At 43.7% G+C, this 19559-nt stretch overlaps 2 protein-coding genes across 5 annotated transcripts; one reads left to right on the top strand and one right to left on the bottom strand.

Annotated features, from left to right (window-relative positions):
• Positions 1-352: 352 nt before the first annotated feature.
• MXD3 (MAX dimerization protein 3) lies at positions 353-7813 on the top strand. The gene is made up of 6 exons (XM_072146001.1): positions 353-809; positions 3909-4005; positions 4369-4398; positions 5701-5815; positions 6394-6568; positions 6643-7813. Exons 1-6 carry the CDS (start codon positions 740-742, stop codon positions 6759-6761), a joined length of 606 nt encoding a protein of 201 aa, XP_072002102.1. The 5' UTR covers positions 353-739; the 3' UTR covers positions 6762-7813.
• A 1924-nt stretch (positions 7814-9737) lies between these two features.
• PRELID1 (PRELI domain containing 1) lies at positions 9738-15527 on the bottom strand. 4 transcript variants are annotated; one of them, XM_072145995.1, is made up of 7 exons: positions 15501-15527; positions 13261-13482; positions 12043-12268; positions 11840-11953; positions 11745-11762; positions 10448-10526; positions 9738-10097 (listed from the first exon to the last, which is right to left on the bottom strand). In XM_072145995.1, the coding sequence occupies exons 2-7, from the start codon at positions 13350-13352 to the stop codon at positions 9958-9960; spliced, it is 669 nt and encodes a 222-aa protein (XP_072002096.1). In that variant the 5' UTR covers positions 13353-13482; positions 15501-15527; the 3' UTR covers positions 9738-9957. The 4 variants fall into 4 exon arrangements, with proteins under 4 accessions (XP_072002096.1, XP_072002098.1, XP_072002097.1 ...); XM_072145997.1 differs by lacking the exon at positions 15501-15527 and adding an exon at positions 14984-15138; XM_072145996.1 differs by lacking the exon at positions 15501-15527 and adding an exon at positions 13983-14024.
• Positions 15528-19559: the final 4032 nt, after the last annotated feature.

The following is a 19559-nucleotide window of genomic DNA, read 5'->3' as shown; positions in this document are numbered from 1 at the left end:
AATAGGCACAATGGGAGGAGGGTGCAGGACGCAGTGGGCAGTGTGAGGTGGCTACTGGGCGCTGTATAAAATGGGGCACAGTGTATGATGGGGCAGTGTGAGGCGGGTACAGGGCGCTGTATAAAATATGCACAGTGTGAGGAGGGTACAGGGCGCCGTATACAGTGGAGTACAGTGTGAGGCGGGTACAGGACTCTATGTCGCTATTGTCCCTGTAATGGAGTATTTTGAAATTTGAAAGAATTCTCTGTTCCCGCCTGATTCTGTTGCCATCCCCAATGACGTCACATGTTGTGACACGCCCATCCTTCCGTCAGCCAATCGGCGTCAATGTCCCGGATTCTCCACCCGTTTCAGGAAGTTCGGTAATAACGAACAACCGTGGTCTGAAATCAAACACAAAACCGTTACCCGTCCCAGGACTATCAGGGCGGACAAGAATACAGGGGCGGGGCACCGGCGGCACAGGGAATTGTCGTGTACAGCGGCACATCTTGAGTGGGTGTGTGACTGGTGGGCGTGTCCTGGGCGGCGCCAGCTGACGGCTTAGTCTTAGTTACATTGTGTAGGAAAATAGAGTCTAGACCTGCGGCTAAAACCGAACGGGCCCCGCTCCTCCGGGTCATAGGCTGGACCGGACCGGGACTAAGTGCGCTGCCAGCCGCGGGTCATAGAGCAGCGGGGAGCGGAGAAGGCCGCAAGTGACACGGAGAGGTGACAGCGGAGATCACAGCTCACCATGGAGCAGCTGCCCAGTAACCTGCAGGTCCTGCTCCAGGCGGCCGAGTATGTGGAGAGGAGGGAGAGAGGTGAGGACACCGGGGCCGCATCATCCCCTCCCCCTCCCGTGTTTACCTCTATGTATAGTGCGGGGGAGGGGGCCCTACACAGCTGATGCCCGGAAGGAGGTGACCCAGTCATCCTCTGCCCGGCTATGCCAGGCCTTTGTGTGCCCCATCCCTACACACTACCTGCCCCTGGCACACGGTGACACCTGTTGTGCTCCCCGAATCCCCTGCTTTGTATTGTGTGTCCCCATGGACCCCATTGTGGATCCTCCTAGATTGCCCCCCCCCTCCCATCCTGGATCCCCCTCATATCTCCCGTAGATCCCCTATAACTACAGTGTAATCCTCCCCTCCCCTGCCATAGAGGCCTCCATACTGGATGTCACTGTCTTATCTCATCAGTCACAAACCTAGACAATACACAGGCCTCAATGTCTTCACAGGTCATCTACAGCAGGGCCCAGCCAAAAGCCTTCCTTAGTTACACCTCTCATCTGTGGATGCTGCAATAAAGATGCGGCCATCACCTTTGTTATTAATCTATGTACAAATTGGTTGAATTAAAAAGCCATTGAACGACGCCTTCCAGCAGCAATCAGTGCCATGTATAGATGTTACCCCTAAGAATAGGCCTTTTACCCAAATTCCTGAAACACCTCTTTAACAACAGGATGTGTGTTCTGCGAGACATTGTATTCCTTGTATTATGTTTACGTTGTGTATTTAGCACTCTAATGGTTTTGTCAACATATTTCTCCTTTTACATAAATAATTCTGTAATAACATGATATGTATAAGATAATAGTTTTCTATCCTCAGAAAGGCCATAATGAGAATGCCATATGAAGAGCAGGCAGGAGGTTATAGAGCAGTAGGGACTGAGTAGTCTGATGTATACCGTGTGGAGAAATCTGCATTATTGCTTAAGCTTTATATATTAAAATTGCTGAACTACATGCTTAGGGGTCCACTGGGTGGTCTTGATACCTCTGTCAGCACACTTGCTGTATATATACAATCTTTTCAGTCCCTCCTGCTCTATGGCGTTTAGCCAAAGAAGGACGTTTCTTACAATCTGTTCAGTTACTCCTGCTCTATGAAGTGCTACCCGCAGATAGGACACTATGTACAATCTGTTCAGCCTGCACATTATACTTGGGTTTCAGTATGACCGGTTCAGCCTTGATCTAGGACCATGATAGTGTGAATGTTTACTTATACTGTACCCATGGTGTAATGATATTTAAATACATTCAGGTTAGAGCTGGAAATGTGAGTCCCAGTGTCTACTTCTATGGTCACATATAAGTCCTGATCCAGAAATCCTTTACTATCTGCAAGGTTTTGTTACCTAGAATTTGACTTTCCTCAACAGTCTTGGTCACAGAATTCCCCCATGATCAGGGTAATATGAGTGATGGTGAGAAGTGTCGCCTGAGGCTGAGACATCTGTTTACGTCGCACAACTGATTATTAGGTCTCCATACATGGACTGACTCTAAATCTCTATAGCTGCCGTCTCTAAGAGATGCTCTCAGGGACTATACTGCCTCCCCATCCCCGTACGAGTAGCAATGGTAACAAAGACACTACTGCCCATAGCAACCTGTCATATCAGAAACCTGATTAGAACTGGGAACTTAATATAATTTTTTAATTATAGAAAACTTTTAGTGGGTTTGAATGGGGGGAAAAAACACACACACTTGCCTGACTCTGACTCCCATATTGCTCTGATATTTCTGACGTGCATCGAGATGGAAGTACAAGGGGGTCACCGTGACGATGAATTGGGTCCCGTTTCTCCCCAGAGTTTCCGGCTGGACTAAAATACAAGAGTGATGTGGAATAAGTACGTCTTCTCCTCTCTTTTTTCCTCACTCCGGCCTCTATGAATTTTCCTGTTCCTGGAAAACCCCCTTTAATGTTACTTAAAATATAGGTAAAAAATTGTCCATACAGCTATATCTATGGGTTATAATATGGACTAGACCTGGGGACGAGTGCAAGATAATGCAATGTGAAAAATGATTCTGACAACAAATCCTTTTCTATAGGCCAGTGAATGTTTCTCAGGAAGGTTTGTTCCTAAACATTGCCATTGATAATTTCACTATGCACTGGTCAGTAAAGATGTTTAATGTGTGAAAGCTGACGCTACCGTTGTGCCCCCCAAATATCAATGATAATTGTATAGTACCATCATATTCCGCATTGCTTTACAAATCATGGGAGATTTGTACAAACGTTATTGTTCTGTAATGTCCTATTTCATCGTCACATGAAACCAAAGGAAGGGCCCCAATCATCATCTGCTGTGTTTAGCCCCTACAATCAGAGATTGCAGATAGGCCATCAGTATAGATTCTGGCCACTGATTTTTTTTTTCCCTGATAACCTACGCCATTGAAGGCAAACTCCGTGCCTGGGAAACAGCCCGCATGCCCACAGGGAGGTCTCTAAGTTCCACCCCTGGCATCTGTGCCTACACTGCAGGCCATTACTTTCTGATCCCACTTGTCTGTGGCTGAATGTTCATGTGTATTGAAAGGTACTGGGAAGTATGGAGCTGTGGGGACAAGCAATGTTGCCGTTGTATTGATGGGAAAGTCCTGAGGTTAAAGGAAACCTACCATTTGTTTTCATGAATTACGAACCAAACATACCTTGATAACATATCTTGTTTAATTTCTGAGTGGTTTTGCTTATAAAACAATTGTCACTGTGTTGTCCTTGACAGGCAGAAGTAATCAATCGCTTCATCTTCCCCAAGCTGCTGTGCAAGAGCCAACAAGCTTAGGTTGATTAGTTCTGTCTGGACAGTTCATGAAGCTCATTGTAATGTGTTTATGTAGGCAGCCTGCATGCAACCCAGCTTTCCCTAGCTTCTGAATGTTATAATTGTTTTTTGAGCAAAACCACTCGGATCATGGATTAAACAAGATATGTTTCTGCATCAGTGTGGCTACAGCATTCTCAAGGTATGGTTCACAATGCATGAAAACAAATGGTATTTTCCTTTAATGATATATTGTATAATTTACTTTTACCATATTTCTTGGGGTTACCATTACGGACTGCTACCTAGTACATGATGAGTTACTGCTGCTTTCATTACAGAGGCAGAACATGGATATGCTTCAATACTACCCTGTGATACTTCTACACCTGGTAGGAGAAAACGGCAGAGGACCACCAGCAACCCAGACAGTGTTAGGTAAGTCGCAGATTCCAGCTAGTGCTGCCCTGGGGGCAGTCATGGTCTAAGTTTACATAAATTTACAGTGTTCTTGAAGACACTAATATATAAGGACATGAAGTGTCTCATTGATAAGATCCGATGCGGAGGGAAACTTGTGGCACTTGTTGAGCTCATATTCCTAATATCCACTTTCTGAGTACCATCCTCTGAGGAGAGGGGCCAGTCTATGTACCATTTGTCTTATAGGCATAAGTTTACGTCTTTTTGTCAAGGGTTAAAAGGTAAAGCCTGTCTTTCCCCATATTTTATAATCCTATATAAACTTTTCTAAAATATTTCTATGTATTAATGCAGTCTTCCTTTTTCATGTACTTTCAGGTCTGTCCACAATGAGCTGGAGAAACACCGGTGAGTGACTACCAGGTTCTAAGTAGGCAGAGAATAGGTCTAGAGCAAAATTGTGGGACAAAATTCAATGTTGATAATTAAAGGAAATCAAAATCAAGCATGGATAAGCCAGGGACTTCTAAAATCAACTTTTAAAATTATCCAAATGTGCCTAAAGGTCTCCTGGAGGTGTTAGTGGAGATTGCAGCTTCACAGGCTGTTACAGGGTGCAAGGAGCACTTCCCCTGCATTGTGTACTGAAACTTCCTGTGATGCAGAGGGAAGGGATGATAAATTTTTACAGCCTCTGAAGCCACAGCATGGAGGGGATCTGGGAACTTCTGCAGTAACCCTTCAGACAAGATAATAATTTAAAAAGTTGATTTTAGAAGGAAGGAGGCCATGGATGTCAAATATAAGAAGGTTACTATAGTCATAGTGCCTGCATCTATGAATAAGTGTCCCTGGTTTATCATGATGGATTTTGTTGGTAGATTTCCATTGAGGTGTAACGCCAACCACTTCTGGGGAGAAGGCATTTTACTGCATGAATTTAGAGGGGACACTAATTATCGCTAGTATCACATACAAAAATTGTATTGCTGGTGCATGTTTCATTCCTCCTTTATTTGTGTCCTAAGCCATTATCTATACCATATAATAACCTATGTATTACAATTGCTTGTGTAAAGTACCTGACTACTGTGTGTCCCACATTCACTCAGATGGCTGATGCCCCTAATGTATGTGATGTATGATCACATAGTAGATTGTGCGCTCCATTGGGGACAGGGACCGATTTGGTAAGCTCTGTGCGCACTATATAAATAAAGGAATTATTATTATTAGACCCATAAGAGAACAAACAAGCCGAGGTCAGCTGATGAATGACCTATGAACTAGGAGATACAGCATGGTCCTCTGTCTCCTAGGCTCCCGCATCTAATAAGGATGTCAATACGATATATTATGATTTCACAGCCCTGACTTGCCTATACTAGAGCAGGGCATGCTCCACCTCTTAGTGTATACATGTGGCCAGCCTGCAGCATGGACTGAGCTACTTGGGAGGTGGTAGACTCCCTTCAAAGGGCATCTATTTATATCCACCCAATTGCTTTAAATAAACTGAAATCTATGTTGTGATTGGTTTCTATTGATGAGATTTTTTTTTTTATATATATCTGCCCTACTGTTTTTATTTTGGCTAAACATCCAGTATGATACAGTATATCATAAATGTCATTTATTAAGGAAATGCTATAAGGTATGTTGCTATTTTCTGAGATGTACAGACTATTCATTCAGCAGTTCTATTTCTAGGAGAGCTCAGCTGCGGAGGTGCCTAGAACAACTGAAGCAGCAAGTCCCTCTAAGTGTGGATACATCCCGTCACACAACTCTCAGCCTCCTGCACAGGGCCAGGCAGCATATCAAAGTGAGTTAATGCACCGGAAAATGTTTGACCCATGTCATGCCATGTGTTGCTCATGAGCATAGATTCAGGCCGTGTTCACAAGTGGCATTTTTGCTGTGGCTTTTAAAGGCAGAAAAAAAAACACAACTAGGAGGGGCTTGGCAGAAACAAATATGCATTTTGGAATGAGCAACAGATTTTTTACATTACTTACATGCAAAACGAGCAATTCTCATTCCAAAATGCATTTTGGTGAAAACACTTATACATTTGTCCACGTCCCTCACAGTGGCATTTAAAAATGCTGCAAAAATGGCACAAGTATTTGTGGCCTCGATCACAATTTTATTTTTTCCCCTCTTGCATTTAAAAATGCAATACAAACAACTGGGAACAAGTCCAATCGCAAATGCATTTCCAATGATACCATAAGTATTGAGCACCCGTTGTTTTGCATTTTTACAATGTATTGATGAAACTGGGGGAGGATTTCAGTCATTTTGAAATGTCTAGGATTCATGGGTGGATTTGTTTTTGAAAATGTATAGTCAAATTTATAGACTAAATGATTATTGTCCAATGTCTGTAATACATTGCAGAAACTGGAAGATCAGGAACTGAGAGCAAAGAATATGAAAGAAAAACTGAGGACTGAGCAGCAGAGGCTACGACAGAGACTAAAACAGCTTCTACCCTCTAGTAGTGCTGAACGCATCAGAGCAGACAGCCTCGACTCCTCTACCTTGTCATCTGAGCGGTCAGACTCTGACCAAGGTGAGTCTCATAACAAGGAATGTTATACGATTTTATATAGTCCGGTATCCTGAATGTTTTGTTTTATTTTGCAGAGGATTTGGAAGTTGATGTGGAAGGAGTCATCCTGGGAGCCAATGAGGGGGATCTATTTGTTTCCTTTAGTGCTGGTATGGAGCACAGTTACTCTACCCCGGCTCATGCCTGGCTATGACAACGGTGATAAGAATGTGAACAGCAATAAGACAGCTTTATGAAGATTTTTATCTAGTATATATATATTAAACACATAAAAGGCCATAGCTCATACTCCCTTCAAGGATCCTTCACTGAAGGTAAAGTCATGAGTACTTTGCATCACACCTTCCTTCTTGTGGAAAGATGGATCTTGTTTTGTATATTGACTGTTCTTTTTGGAAAGCTCCTATGGTGGTATTCTACAACATATACCACAAACCTTATGTCCTCCTTAAGCATAGCCGTGTGGATGAACTGCAACCCAGTGCTACAGCCTATGCAGAAGAAGCCATGTATTTTAATATTGGACATGTGAATGTGACTCTTCAGGCATTGGAGGACCTTTGGTCATTATATAACCAGCACATAACATGTTTGGTGCCATCGTAATCACATAATTTATTGTACATACAGAAATGCTGGAGCGCCTTCTACTACATGCTGTGCACTGGTTGTACGGCTCTCCTGGACATGTGGGAAGCACTTAAAGAAACCCCTATGTAAGAAACTATAAATATATTTTTATTCTTCATAAAGGTCTAAGAACTGTGCTGCAGGAAGAAAGCTTGTAAGGCTTCACACAGTGGATTTCTCCAGGGTCATCGTGTTTTTATTTCCAGTATAATAACAAAATGAATTTTCTTTTTTTGAAAAAAAAAAAAAGTGGAAAATATATCTCTGGGAGGTTTAATGTTTACATGACTGATAATACATTGTAAAAAGTCTGAACTCTTACCTGCACTTGCTGAAGAAGAGAAGCATCTCCATCGAGCTGCCTTAGCTGATCTTCTCTAAGCACAGCACAAGCTTTCATGTGGAACAACTCCTCCATTGGCGACAGCAGTAGGGACTGGGAATCACACCCTCGCTGATTAAGATGAGCAGCTTACTTACATTCCTTAGCCCAAGCACTATTTGTAATGTGAGTGTATGGCTTGGGCAAAGAGGGGTAACCCCTCAGAATAAGCTTTTTTTTTTTTTAATATTGTAACTTCTATTTTAGTAAATGTGGTTTTTGTTCTGTATAAATGTCTCAGCTGTTTTCCCCTCCACTATACATTCATATATGCAAAATCTGTTGCCTTAAAGAGAACCTGACACCACATATGCGCATATACAGCCAGTGACAGGTTCCTATGGTGCTCCATTAACGGTCTGACACCCTTCTTTTAGCTAAAAATTGTTTGGTTTTACATCCACATAAATCACCTTTTATCTTATATTAACTGGCATCAGAGGGGGGTGGCTAGCTCCTCCCATCTACTCCTCCTCATGTCTCCTGACTGGTCACAATTCATATCATGTGACATCTCAGGTCCTTTAGCCTCTTAATAGTAAATTGTACCCCATGCATGTATCTGACCACTTGAAGTCACAGCAGCCTCCATGAACTTCTACTCCTCTCCATCCTCCAAAGAGGCTACTGTGATTTCATGTAATCACATACATGGTGTGCAGTTTGCTATTCTTAGATGGCTAAAGGACCTGTGATGACGTCACATGTCATGAATGTAACAAGGCACTGTGTAAAAAAAAAAAAAGAATATTTCCCATATGTACAGTCCAAGTACAAGGAGGCAGGGTAGTGATTTGAAGAGACACTGCCAGCCTGAGAGAGTAGTCAGAAAAGCTGGTTTGCATATCAGCTAATTCTAGTTGATATGAAAGACTTAACCCTTTATCAGCAGGCATTAGTCAGTGGGGTCAAAGTCTTGTAACAGGTCAATTTTTAAAAAGGTTCTAATGAGCAATGGTTTGGATAGAAATAAGGCTACTTGTGCACGGCTCAGAAAACCCCCTGAGTAATAGAGTACTATAATATTACAAGATGAACAAGACATTGTACACACAGCGAAAATAGGCTTGATGTGTAGCTTTTCATCCAGAGCGGAACTAAAGCTTTGCCAAAGTTGGGTTAAGTGGTTAGAAAATTTACTATTAATGTTTTGTGTTCTTTCTTTCCTGCTTTTACAGACCAGATAGCAAATACAGTACAGAATCATAAGGATGATAGAATGGTCAAACTTTGTTTGCCTGGCGCTGTACACTCTGCTATCTATATACTGGTTCTCTTGCTCCTCCTGACTTTTCAATATTTGTTATGTCATTGACCATTCTACCATCCTTTTGATTCTGTACTGTATTTGCTATCTAGTCAGACTTGGATTGTTGACTTCCTATTTATGTGTCCCTCCTACTTTTAGCAAGCCTCACACTGACAGCTGATAAATGTCTAATTACTTAAAGGAAACCTACCATTTAGAATGGTAGGTGTAAGCTGTAAACACCGAGCACCAGCTCAGGGTGAGCTGGTGCCGGTGCTTAGTTTCGTTAGTGTTATAAACCGCGGTATCGCGGTTTTAACACTTTTTAAACTTTATAGCAGAAACTGCTTCGGCGCTGCGTGCTTCTGCTATAAAGTTTAAAAAGTGTTAAAACCGCGATACCGCGGTTTATAACACTAACGAAACTAAGCACCGGCACCAGCTCACCCTGAGCTGGTGCTCGGTGTTTACAGCTTACACCGACGATCTGAAATGGTAGGTTTCCTTTAACACTTTAGACAGTCCCTGGGTTGTATTATCTAGGAATATGAAGAATGAAAAGAAAATCAAGCATGATATGACACATAGGTCCAGATACTGACTGGTAATCTTATTTGTTATAAGAAGTTGTTGGGAGGCCACAGCCAGTTCACATTATTCCATCAGTTATTGCATGTGTAATTGATAGCTACACTGATAGAATAGTTGACATTTCCATTATGTGTGTTCCCTCACTCCTGGTTATGGCAAATAATAATAGATGCAAACAAACTTATGAGTTTAGGGAAATTTGAGCTGACACTCCAGCTTCCCTCTTATTGGACCTCAGCGAAATAGGCAAGTAATGGTTTCCATTTTCTTACTAGACTTCTCTGGAAGCCATTTAGGTAAACAGAAAGAGACTTGGCAGCTTATTAAGAGCATAGTTTAATCATAAATTAAAGCTTAGAAAATAGTAACTGTCTTACATTTCATTGCTTAGGGTAACATTCAAGTTTTCTTCTTCACTTTACATGTGATATATAAAGAGTTGATTGACATATAGAAATAGTTACATTTGGTTCAGATGACCTATGAACCCAGCAAGGCTGCGGGTCTCTAGTGCCTGTGGTGCGGCAGTGATGGCCTTCATACATACTGCTGCTTCTTATTAGTAGCTGCCTTACTCGCCAAGTCTTTGGCTTTCTCCTTTGCGGCAAGGGCTGTCTCTTTTGCTTTTTCTGTTGCTTCCTTTGCAGTTTCCACTAGTGTCCTGGCTGGAATATCACCTGGAAAAAACAATATCTTATCAGAATTTATTGTTGATGCCAAGAGGTTAGAAGAGTGGCTGCATAGTGTCTAACACTAAATAAGCACCCTATTGTCTTACATGTTCCCTCTAAACTGAGTTCATATCTGACAAGTATTGAAACTTCTAGCAATCCAATGTACAAGAGCCTTTATGTATTATCCCTGACATGTTGACCTGTTATTACCATCCACTGGTTACTTGTATCATTATCTTGCACGTGACCTCCTTCTAGTCATGTTTCCTGTCCCATGACTAAGACAACATAACTGCACTGGTCAGCATTCAGGAGGAGATACTGCAAGAGCTGAATGTGTCTTGCCCACTTACCTTGCATTCTTGCCAGGATATAGTCATACCCTTTCATTGCCTTGGTCACATTACTTTTAAACCTAGCCAGCCCGAACTCCTGGAATACAGAACACACAAATTAAAGATGACTGCCACTTACCATAAACCAAATTTGCATAACATTAATCACTAGGAAACTGTAGGTTTGGATAGACAATAGTGCACCTAACACATCACTGGTTTTATTTGTGGGGGAATCTAGAAGTTGGTATACTCCTTTTAATACTCTAGCTATGGCCCATTTCACACTAATGTTGTGGGCATATACATCCGGATGCAAAATTTGTGGCTGGATATACGCCCCGATAGATGCCAAGCTGTGGTACCGTGAGCGCACAGGTGTATCAAGGTACCGTCGCCGGGAAAAAGATAGATAAAGCATGCTCTATCTTTTCCCGTAAGTATAGCTGGGCTCCAGGCAGCCGAAAGTATGCTACAGCCGGGTCCCGGCACAGGTGTAGCACATGTTCACGTGAAACAAGTATTAAATAATGTAAGGAGCTAGGGGCACTATAGGATTCTTCTTGGCTGAAGGCTCCGGTTCAACTCCTGCAGGAGTACGTGTGCAAATAATAGGGAGTCTACCACCTTGAAGTTAAGTTTTTCAGACATACTGCTCCTGTATCCAAATTCTTTATTGTTTTGGGTAAAACTATGTATAACTTTATGCAAATTAGCTTTATGGCACACCAGAATAAGACCCATAACTGATGAATCACCCATTTTCAAGTCTATGTATTTTTTTTTTTTCGACTAGGGGTGTCAATTATTGTGCGAAAGTGGCACTGCAGAGCAAAGGAGCAAGTAAAGCCTGTGGGTTGATATTGTATATGGTATGCTTTTTAAAAACAGATCTTTTTTCTACTATGACTTTCACTTCAGGTTTAGAAGTAGAAGCTTATAGTAGAAAATTTCTATGATTGTTAATCATGTCTGCAGCAAGTGCATGGATTTCTTCAGGCCCACATTCAGATGAATGGGACAGTCACTGAAATTTATATAAAGGTAGGCAAACGTTTTTCGGTAGCTCCACCACATATTTCTTCAGTTCCTACTTCTGCTGTTCATCACGTGACGATTAGACATGGCTGTGACCGTTCACAAGGACAAAAGGTAAAGGGGGAGAAGTAGATTGATGGGAACCGTCAATAGAGGCCCAAAGCCAAAGTGGTATATGGTGGTTTATGCTTTCTGTGGATTACTCTGTAATGCTCCACTGGAGACACACAGGAGATGGCAGCAAAGCTCTTCAGTGCCCAAGGGGCTCAGTACTCACTATGACACGAGGGGTTTTCTAAAAAAAAAAAACTATAGATGCCCTAAGCATTAAGCCCTCCCCCTAGATTAGTGTTGTAGTAATGCTCATCTCACCTGTATTGGTCTGCTAAAGCCAAACACTTTCGAGGACACCCATGCCTCTCTTCTAACCTCGGTCCAATTTTTGTTATCTTTATTTTCACAGTATACACAGCGTTCCTCCACAGACTGCAACAAAAGATAAATCAAGTGGATTGAATAACCACAAACCTCAAATATAAACTTGTACAACCATTTCTCTACATTAGGTGTCCTACCATGACAGTGCTGTGGTTTATATTCCAGGTGTAGGTGGTCAAGGTCTTCTTGTGGAGATCAATGATCGAGTCTTCCAAGACGTACACAGCATGCGCCACATTTGCTGGGAGGAATCGCTCTGCCCAACGCGGCAGCCGGTTGGTCTTTGTTAATAGCCTCCTGGTCAGCAGCTTATGGTCACTGGTTACCTCACGGTATAGAATGTCTTCAGTCAGGACATGTTTGCTTGGTGCACAAAAGCAAATATCAAAGTTGTATATTTTATATTGAATAACTTACATAGAAAGACACAAAACAAATAATTTTTTTACTGCATGCCTATTTTTTTTAGTAAAGGTGATCCGTCTTTAATACCAACCGCAACAGATGTACAATGTCAGGAAACCACAGTGCTCGTATTCCTGATCCTAGTAAATCTGATATTGGTCAAATATCATAAGGGTAGGACGACCCTGCTTTACTCAAAAACTTTTATTTAGGCCATAAAACTACTGGACAAGTTTCCCCTACTGTATTCCCTATATTTTATCAAGTTTTTATACTATACTTTAGCAAGTCTTAGACATGGTCAGTCTTATTCTTGACCATTACACAATTTTTTTTTGAACAACACAACAACATATTAGTCAAAGGATGTATTAAACATATCAATCTTTCTAGAGAAACAGTAAAATCACATATGCACAATGCAATAATGAGTGATCTGCGGTCCTTCATCTGGTATGGTAATTCCAATCTTCTAAAGTTTTGTCCTTACAGGTTATATGGCCAATTTTTGGTGATCCTAATTTTGCCTGCCTGCTTCTACAAATACACTGATTGTCATGCAATGTCAGTAAGATCGTGTAACCTACCTCCAGGCTTATATAAGCCATTATTTTGGACACACATTTTAAATTAATTGTAGTTCACTCATTATTGCATTGTGCATATGTGATTTTACTGTTTCTCAATAAAGATTGATATGTTTAATACATCCTTTTACTTATAGATCTTTGTGTTGTTCAAAAAAAATGGTGTCATTTAAATTAGGTGATCTGCCACCCCCCATCTTCTCATACAAGCCTAGAGGCAAATGAAACGGTTGTGGCAGATGTGTTGCAAATATTTGTGAAACTGAGAAATCTGTAAAGTGCTACAGGATATGTTGGTTATATATTAGCAAAAGGAAAAGTCTATGGAAAGTTCAATAATGGATTCTCACTAATAAGACTTACCTGTAGGGGTTTGGATAGCGCTGCCAAAATGCAGCAAACACTTGGTCCCATGAGCTTTTCAGCTCATTCAAGCCTAGAAAATACTTCACCATTGTTCCCACAAGAATCACTGGGCCAGATAAGATAGGCTCAGGAAAGCATCAGAAGATGGCAGTGATGCGGCGAGGTCACCTTAAACCGTCTGAATCCAGTATGGTGCTGGCGTGCGTCCTAATGAGGGGACTGGACACAAAAAATACAGGAAGTACATTATAATTCAGTATAGGAAGTACTGAGCAGTCACCTATCAATGGCCAAGGACATCAAGAGATCAGCCTGTGGATTATTTATATGCAATGAAGAAGTTTACAGCATCGCATATTAACCGTTAGGACATGCACTACATGGAATCCCCAACTATTTCAACATCAGAGAATGTATTGCTGGCTACTGAAATGCAAGCCTCTCTCCCTTCACATGTTAAATTATTAAAAAACCCAGAGCAGACAGCTTTGGCTATTTTTAGAATTCCCATGGACAGAGCTATGCATACATGACAGCCTCTCTGCAGCTGTGACATAGGGATCAGGGGCAATAAATGTGCGATGCGGGAATAATCCCAGCAAGGGGTGAAGCAGCAGGACAAGACATGTGCATTATTTATTTAATAAAGATATGATTTACTATATTTTCTTGCATCAAGTTGGCTTTTCTTGCGTTAGTATACATAGAGGAATATGTACCTAAGCAGAATTAATCATTCATGGTAATCCAGGAGGCAACATGACTCTTGCAAAACGACTGTAAAGCCAATAGAAAAATAAAAAGATGCTATTATTTTAGAAAATCTACCATGAAATCAAGCATGTATAACCCAGGGACACTAACTCATAGATCCAGACACCGTGACTGTGGTAGTCTTCTTATATTTGTTATCCACGGCCTCCTTCCTTCTAAAATAAACTATTTAGATTATGCTAATGAGTCTAAAGGGGCTCTGGTGGGTGTTTACAGAGCCCCTCAATGTTGCAGATTCACAGGCTGAAAGAGGTCTCCTCCAACCTCCTGCTCTCGGTCCTTCCTCTGCTGTGTAATCTAGCAGCAGGAGAAACTGCAGGGGAGGGAAGGGAGAAGTGCAGTGAAAAGACATCACTAAGGAGCTCTGGAAACACCCATAGCCTTTCAGATTTGTTAACATAATTTTAAGTTGATTTTAGAAGGAAGGGGGCCATGGATAACAAATATAAGACGATTACCACTGTCACCGTGCCCGGATCTATCAGTAAGTGTTTGTGGTTTATCATACTGGATTGTGAGGGTAGGTTTTCTTTAAGCGACAACATACTGATCACATAATATTAGGATGTCTGCACTGTAAATCTGTAGTATCATACAGTAACATTGTAGCATATGGGATTGATGACAATCCCATAAACACAACTTGGAAACACCTTTCTGCTGGGGTGTTTGAACTGCAGTGAATTATTGCTGAAGATCCTGGTAAGGAGATCAACCTTTGCTTTGCCAAAGAGCTCTGTCCACTACCAATGCAAAATCGCATGTGTAACCGGCTGATTGCAAATGCTGATTCCTGTACAGATGGGCTTATGCTGAGGGTCCGAGGCTCTAAAAATATATAAAAGGCTTCGCCACCCTGAGATAGATTCTTCTATGAATGTAATTACAATAAGCCCCCCCACAAATAGAACATAACACGTGTATATAGCAGAACATGAACATTTACATTAGCTTCCCTTTTCACTTCAATGTAACTGGACTGCAGTTCCCTGGTTCACCACTACACAAAGAATAGAGCTAGACTCCCGCCTGTGGTTGCTGTGGTTATTCCAGATGTCAGGTCCTCACTGATGTGATACTGATGACCTTTCCAATGGGCAGTGTCAATGTCCCTAAACTGGAAAACCCTCTAGTCTGGACGCACTTTATGTTGGGGCTCAGTGATACAATGCACGGGAAGAATACGGAGCGCAGTAAAGGACACACACTCTCCCGGGACAGATTACGGAGCGCAGTAGAGGACACGTTCTGTCCCGGTACAGAATACGGAGCGCAGTAGAGGACACACTCTATCCCGGTACAGAATACGGAGCACAGTAGAGGACACGTTCTGTCAGGTCACAGCTGCCGGCATATGACGGACACTGTAAGGCACAGTCCGGCATGTGACCACCTCGTCTGCCTCTCTCTATGCTTCCCCCCTCCACACACACAAAGGAAAGCTCACCGCGCCCTCTACTTACCCGCCCCATGCAAGGACTCAGGGTAGATGCTATTTCCTAGTGGTCTAAAGGACCTATGATGACGTCATGACCATGTGACCGGGCTCTTGTGTGGGAGGAGCAACTCTAGAGGTTACACAGGAAGCCTGGAGATCCGAGGAGAGGCGGCAGCAGCCGCCATGTGCTGCCAAGGAGGAAAGGTAAGGAAGAGGCAGCTGTGTGACATGGGGGGATGTGGGGGTGCAGGCTGTGTGTGACATGGGGGGGATGTGGGGGTGCAGGCTGTGTGTGACATGGGGGGGATGTGGGGGTGCAGGCTGTGTGACATGGGGGGGGATGTGGGGGTGCAGGCTGTGTGACATGGGGGGGGGGAAGTGGGGGTGCGGGCTGTGTGTGACATGGGGGGATGTGGGGGTGCGGGCTGTGTGTGACATGGGGGGGGATGTGGGGGTGCAGGCTGTGTGTGACATGGGGGGGATGTGGGGGTGCAGGCTGTGTGTGACATGGAGGGATGTGGGGGTGCGGGCTGTGTGTGACATGGGGAGGGGATGTGGGGGTGCGGGCTGTGTGTGACATGGGGTGATGTGGGGGTGCGGGCTGTGTGTGACATGGGGGGATGTGGGGGTGCGGGCTGTGTGTGACATGGGGGGATGTGGGGGTGCGGGCTGTGTGTGACATGGGGGGATGTGGGGGTGCGGGCTGTGTGTGACATGGGGGGATGTGGGGGTGCGGGCTGTGTGTGACATGGGGGGATGTGGGGGTGCGGGCTGTGTGTGACATGGGGAGGGGATGTGGGGGTGCGGGCTGTGTGTGACATGGGGAGGGGATGTGGGGGTGCGGGCTGTGTGTGACATGGGGGGGGGATGTGGGGGTGCGGGCTGTGTGGGACATGGGGAGGGGATGTGGGGGTGCAGGATGTGTGAGGAGGAAGGAGCCGTGGGGGGTTGTGGATGTTGTTTAAATATTTTGGTCCTTTACTATTATGAACTTTTCTTAAATTCTTCTCTTTCAGATCAGTGACTGCGTTGAGGATGAGATTTTTTGTTTTATTTGCGATGGTCAAATGGTTATTTTTTTTATTTTATTTTTTTAATAATGTTGAAAAAAAAAGCTAAATTACATATTGCAGTCACCAGGTTTAAAGGAAACCTACCATTTAGAATGGCAGGGGTAAGCTGTAAGTACCGAGCACCAGCTCAGGGTGAGCTGGTGCCGGTACTTACTTTCGTTAGTGTTATAAACCGCGGTATCGCGGTTATAACACTTTTAAACTCTAGAGCAGAAGAGGCTTTGGCGCTGCGTGCGCTCGATCGTGCACGCGCCTACATAGGAAATGACGGAGACGTTGCGCGCGCACGGTCGCACGCAGCGCCGAAGTCCCTTCTGCTCTAAAGTTTAAAAAGTGTTAAAACCGCGATACCGCAGTTTATAACACTAACGAAAGTAAGTACCGGCACCAGATCACCCTGAGCTGGTGCCCGGTACTTACAGCTTACCCCTACCATTCTACATGGTAGGTTTCCTTTAATAAAGCAGCAGCATTACCAGGGTAGGAGCCCCTGCTGACCCCAGCCTGCACCCACCCCAGTGCGTCACCCTCAGATCATTACACTTGTGGTGGTAAGAGGGGGGAGTTTTGATCTTTTTTTGTTAGTCGCCTCTGATGGTATGAAAATAAAAGCACTAATACCTCAGTCCTCATCTCCGCTCCAGCATGGAGGTTCTGGTCTCTGCTGACCTCTGAGTGTCACTGGAGGGGCCGCGTGTGACTAGAGGGCAGAGGATCCTGTGCACCTGAAATTGCTGATCCCAGAAAAACTCATTTATGTAGCCTTTAAGAATACATCTAAATTTTAAAAAATATGTATGTATGTACTTGAGTATAAGCCCCTAATTTTAACACAAAAACTAGGAAAACCTATTGACTGGAGTAAAAGCCAATGGTGGGAAATGCATTGGTCACAGCCACAAGCCGGTATATAGCTATTCAGCCCCCTGCACACCACTATATAGCTTGCCAGCCCTCTGCCCCACCAGTATATAGCCACCTGCGCCCTAGTATAAAGCCAGCAGCCCTTTTCCCCAGTATATAGTCAGTCAGCCCATGTCCAGTATATAGTCATTGCTTGCCCCCCCCTAGTCCAGTATATAGTCATTGCTTGCCCCCCCCTAGTCCAGTATATAGTCATTGCTTGCCCCCCCTAGTCCAGTATATAGCCATTGCCTGCCCCCCCCAGTCCAGTATATAGCCATTGCCTGCCCCCCCCCCAGTCCAGTATATAGCCAGTGGCTCCCCCCCCCCCCAGTCCAGTATATAGCCAGTGCCTTGGCTTATACTTAAGTATATACAGTATTATACACTGTTACTATGTTGGTAAGAAAATATAAAAATTAAAATATTTTACTTTGTGTTTTATGAGCTTTTTTGGCACCTGATGTTTTTCTAGGCTGTATATGTGAAATTATAATAAATATCTCTACAAAAAAAATTTTGTCATGGTGTTTTTTTTTTTTTTTTGTACATGAGTTGTTTAGTTTCTCAAAGTGATCTGGTGGATCCCGTGGCTTCCAGCGGTTTACAACACAATGCAAGGAGCTTGTTCCAGTGTACACGGATCTGGGATCGGCCCCGTTCTCACAGTCTTTTTCATTGTGTTTTTAAAAACGCTAAACAAACGCTACATGTAAATGCGGCGTCAGGTGCCTGGAGAGATCTGCTGATGTTTGCAACGCTGGGTCATCGGACTCTTCACCATGTAAATACTGATGACGTGTCATCTCATGGGCGACATCCTCCAGCGCAGAGTTCTCCAGAGAGATACTGAGTGACTCCAGAATTCCTCCTGCAGTCTTACGCCTCCCAGAATGTGCCATGCTTAGAAATTTTTCAACCCTTTGCCGCAAACCGTCGTGCTATTATGTCGGCATGTGGCTGACGGGCTGAGCCCTCCCTGTACTGGGTGGGTGTTTGCCGCATATTGCTTGCACTAATCCCGGGTGTTAACCTGTTAAATCCTGGCAGTGCTGCCATCTCGGATCAGATTGTTGCTTCCAGTGACAACATCCTATACATACGGCATATACAGCTATCTTGCCTGCTCTGCTATTCCTGCTGGTTTAGAACTGTGTTGCTATATTGTGGATTCTCCACCAACTGCTGGTGACTATCAATGAAGGAGCAGTTGCCATCTGTAGCCACTAAACTACTGGCTAATAAACAGAGTGGCCTAGATTTATCATGGCCTAAACTCTCGGAAAATGCACTTAAATACATGTTTTTGAGAGAGAGCACTGACACTATGTGGGGAGGGCAAAATACTTCACAAGAGGCACTAATATTATTGAGGGGTTATTCACATGGCCGTCCGCAGGGACGTACATGCGGCCACATATACGTCCCCATAGACGGCAATAGCGGCACAGCGGGGATACGGTGACATGGGTGGCACCGATCCAGGCCACACACCGCAAAAAGATAGAGCATGCTCTATCTTTCGGCGTGTGTGCGGCCGTGAGCCGCTGTTTTCAATGGAGGGAGGAGAGGTCACCATTCACATCTATTGGAGTGCTAAAAACCAGCCAAGTGAATCCCCATATACCTGTTTTTCCTAGTGGGTAGAAAGACTCGGTCCTTTAGCCAACTATGATTTACCTTGCTCATTTAAAGTAAGCTAAATCCTAGTGGGCAGAAGGACCTGGTCCTTTTATCCATATCATTCACATTTCTAGTGGGCAGAAGGACCTGATCCTTTTGTCCCAGACAGTCACAGCTCTAGTGGGCAGAGGGACCTGGCCTTTCAGCCAAGTATGGTTTAGCCTGCTTATATAAAGTCAGCTGAATCCTAGTGGGCAGAGGGACCTGATCCTTTTGTCCAAGTCAGTCACATTTCTAGTGGGCAGAAGGACCTGGTCCTTTTATCCATATCATTCACATTTCTAGTGGGCAGAAGGACCTGATCCTTTTGTCCCAGACAGTCACAGCTCTAGTGGGCAGAGGGACCTGGCCTTTCAGCCAAGTATGGTTTAGCCTGCTTATATAAAGTCAGCTGAATCCTAGTGGGCAGAAGGACCTGATCCTTT

This window comes from Engystomops pustulosus, chromosome 4 (assembly GCF_040894005.1).
Source record: "Engystomops pustulosus chromosome 4, aEngPut4.maternal, whole genome shotgun sequence".
In the NCBI taxonomy this organism is placed as follows: Eukaryota; Metazoa; Chordata; class Amphibia; order Anura; family Leptodactylidae; genus Engystomops; species Engystomops pustulosus.
This window is presented reverse-complemented; position numbering and strand designations above follow the sequence as displayed.

Excerpts from the sequence above, each read along its gene's own strand:
- MXD3 (XM_072146001.1), top strand. The coding sequence starts at position 740 with ATGGAGCAGCTGCCCAGTAACCTGCAGGTCCTGCTCCAGGCGGCCGAG. Across the intron at positions 810-3,908 it reads TGTGGAGAGGAGGGAGAGAG|AGGCAGAACATGGATATGCT; the intron begins GTGAGGACACCG and ends CTTTCATTACAG. Across the intron at positions 5,816-6,393 it reads GGGCCAGGCAGCATATCAAA|AAACTGGAAGATCAGGAACT; the intron begins GTGAGTTAATGC and ends AATACATTGCAG.
- PRELID1 (XM_072145995.1), bottom strand. The coding sequence starts at position 13,352 with ATGGTGAAGTATTTTCTAGGCTTGAATGAGCTGAAAAGCTCATGGGAC. Across the intron at positions 11,954-12,042 it reads TAAACCACAGCACTGTCATG|TCTGTGGAGGAACGCTGTGT; the intron begins GTAGGACACCTA and ends CTTTTGTTGCAG. Across the intron at positions 10,098-10,447 it reads TATCCTGGCAAGAATGCAAG|GTGATATTCCAGCCAGGACA; the intron begins GTAAGTGGGCAA and ends TGTTTTTTCCAG.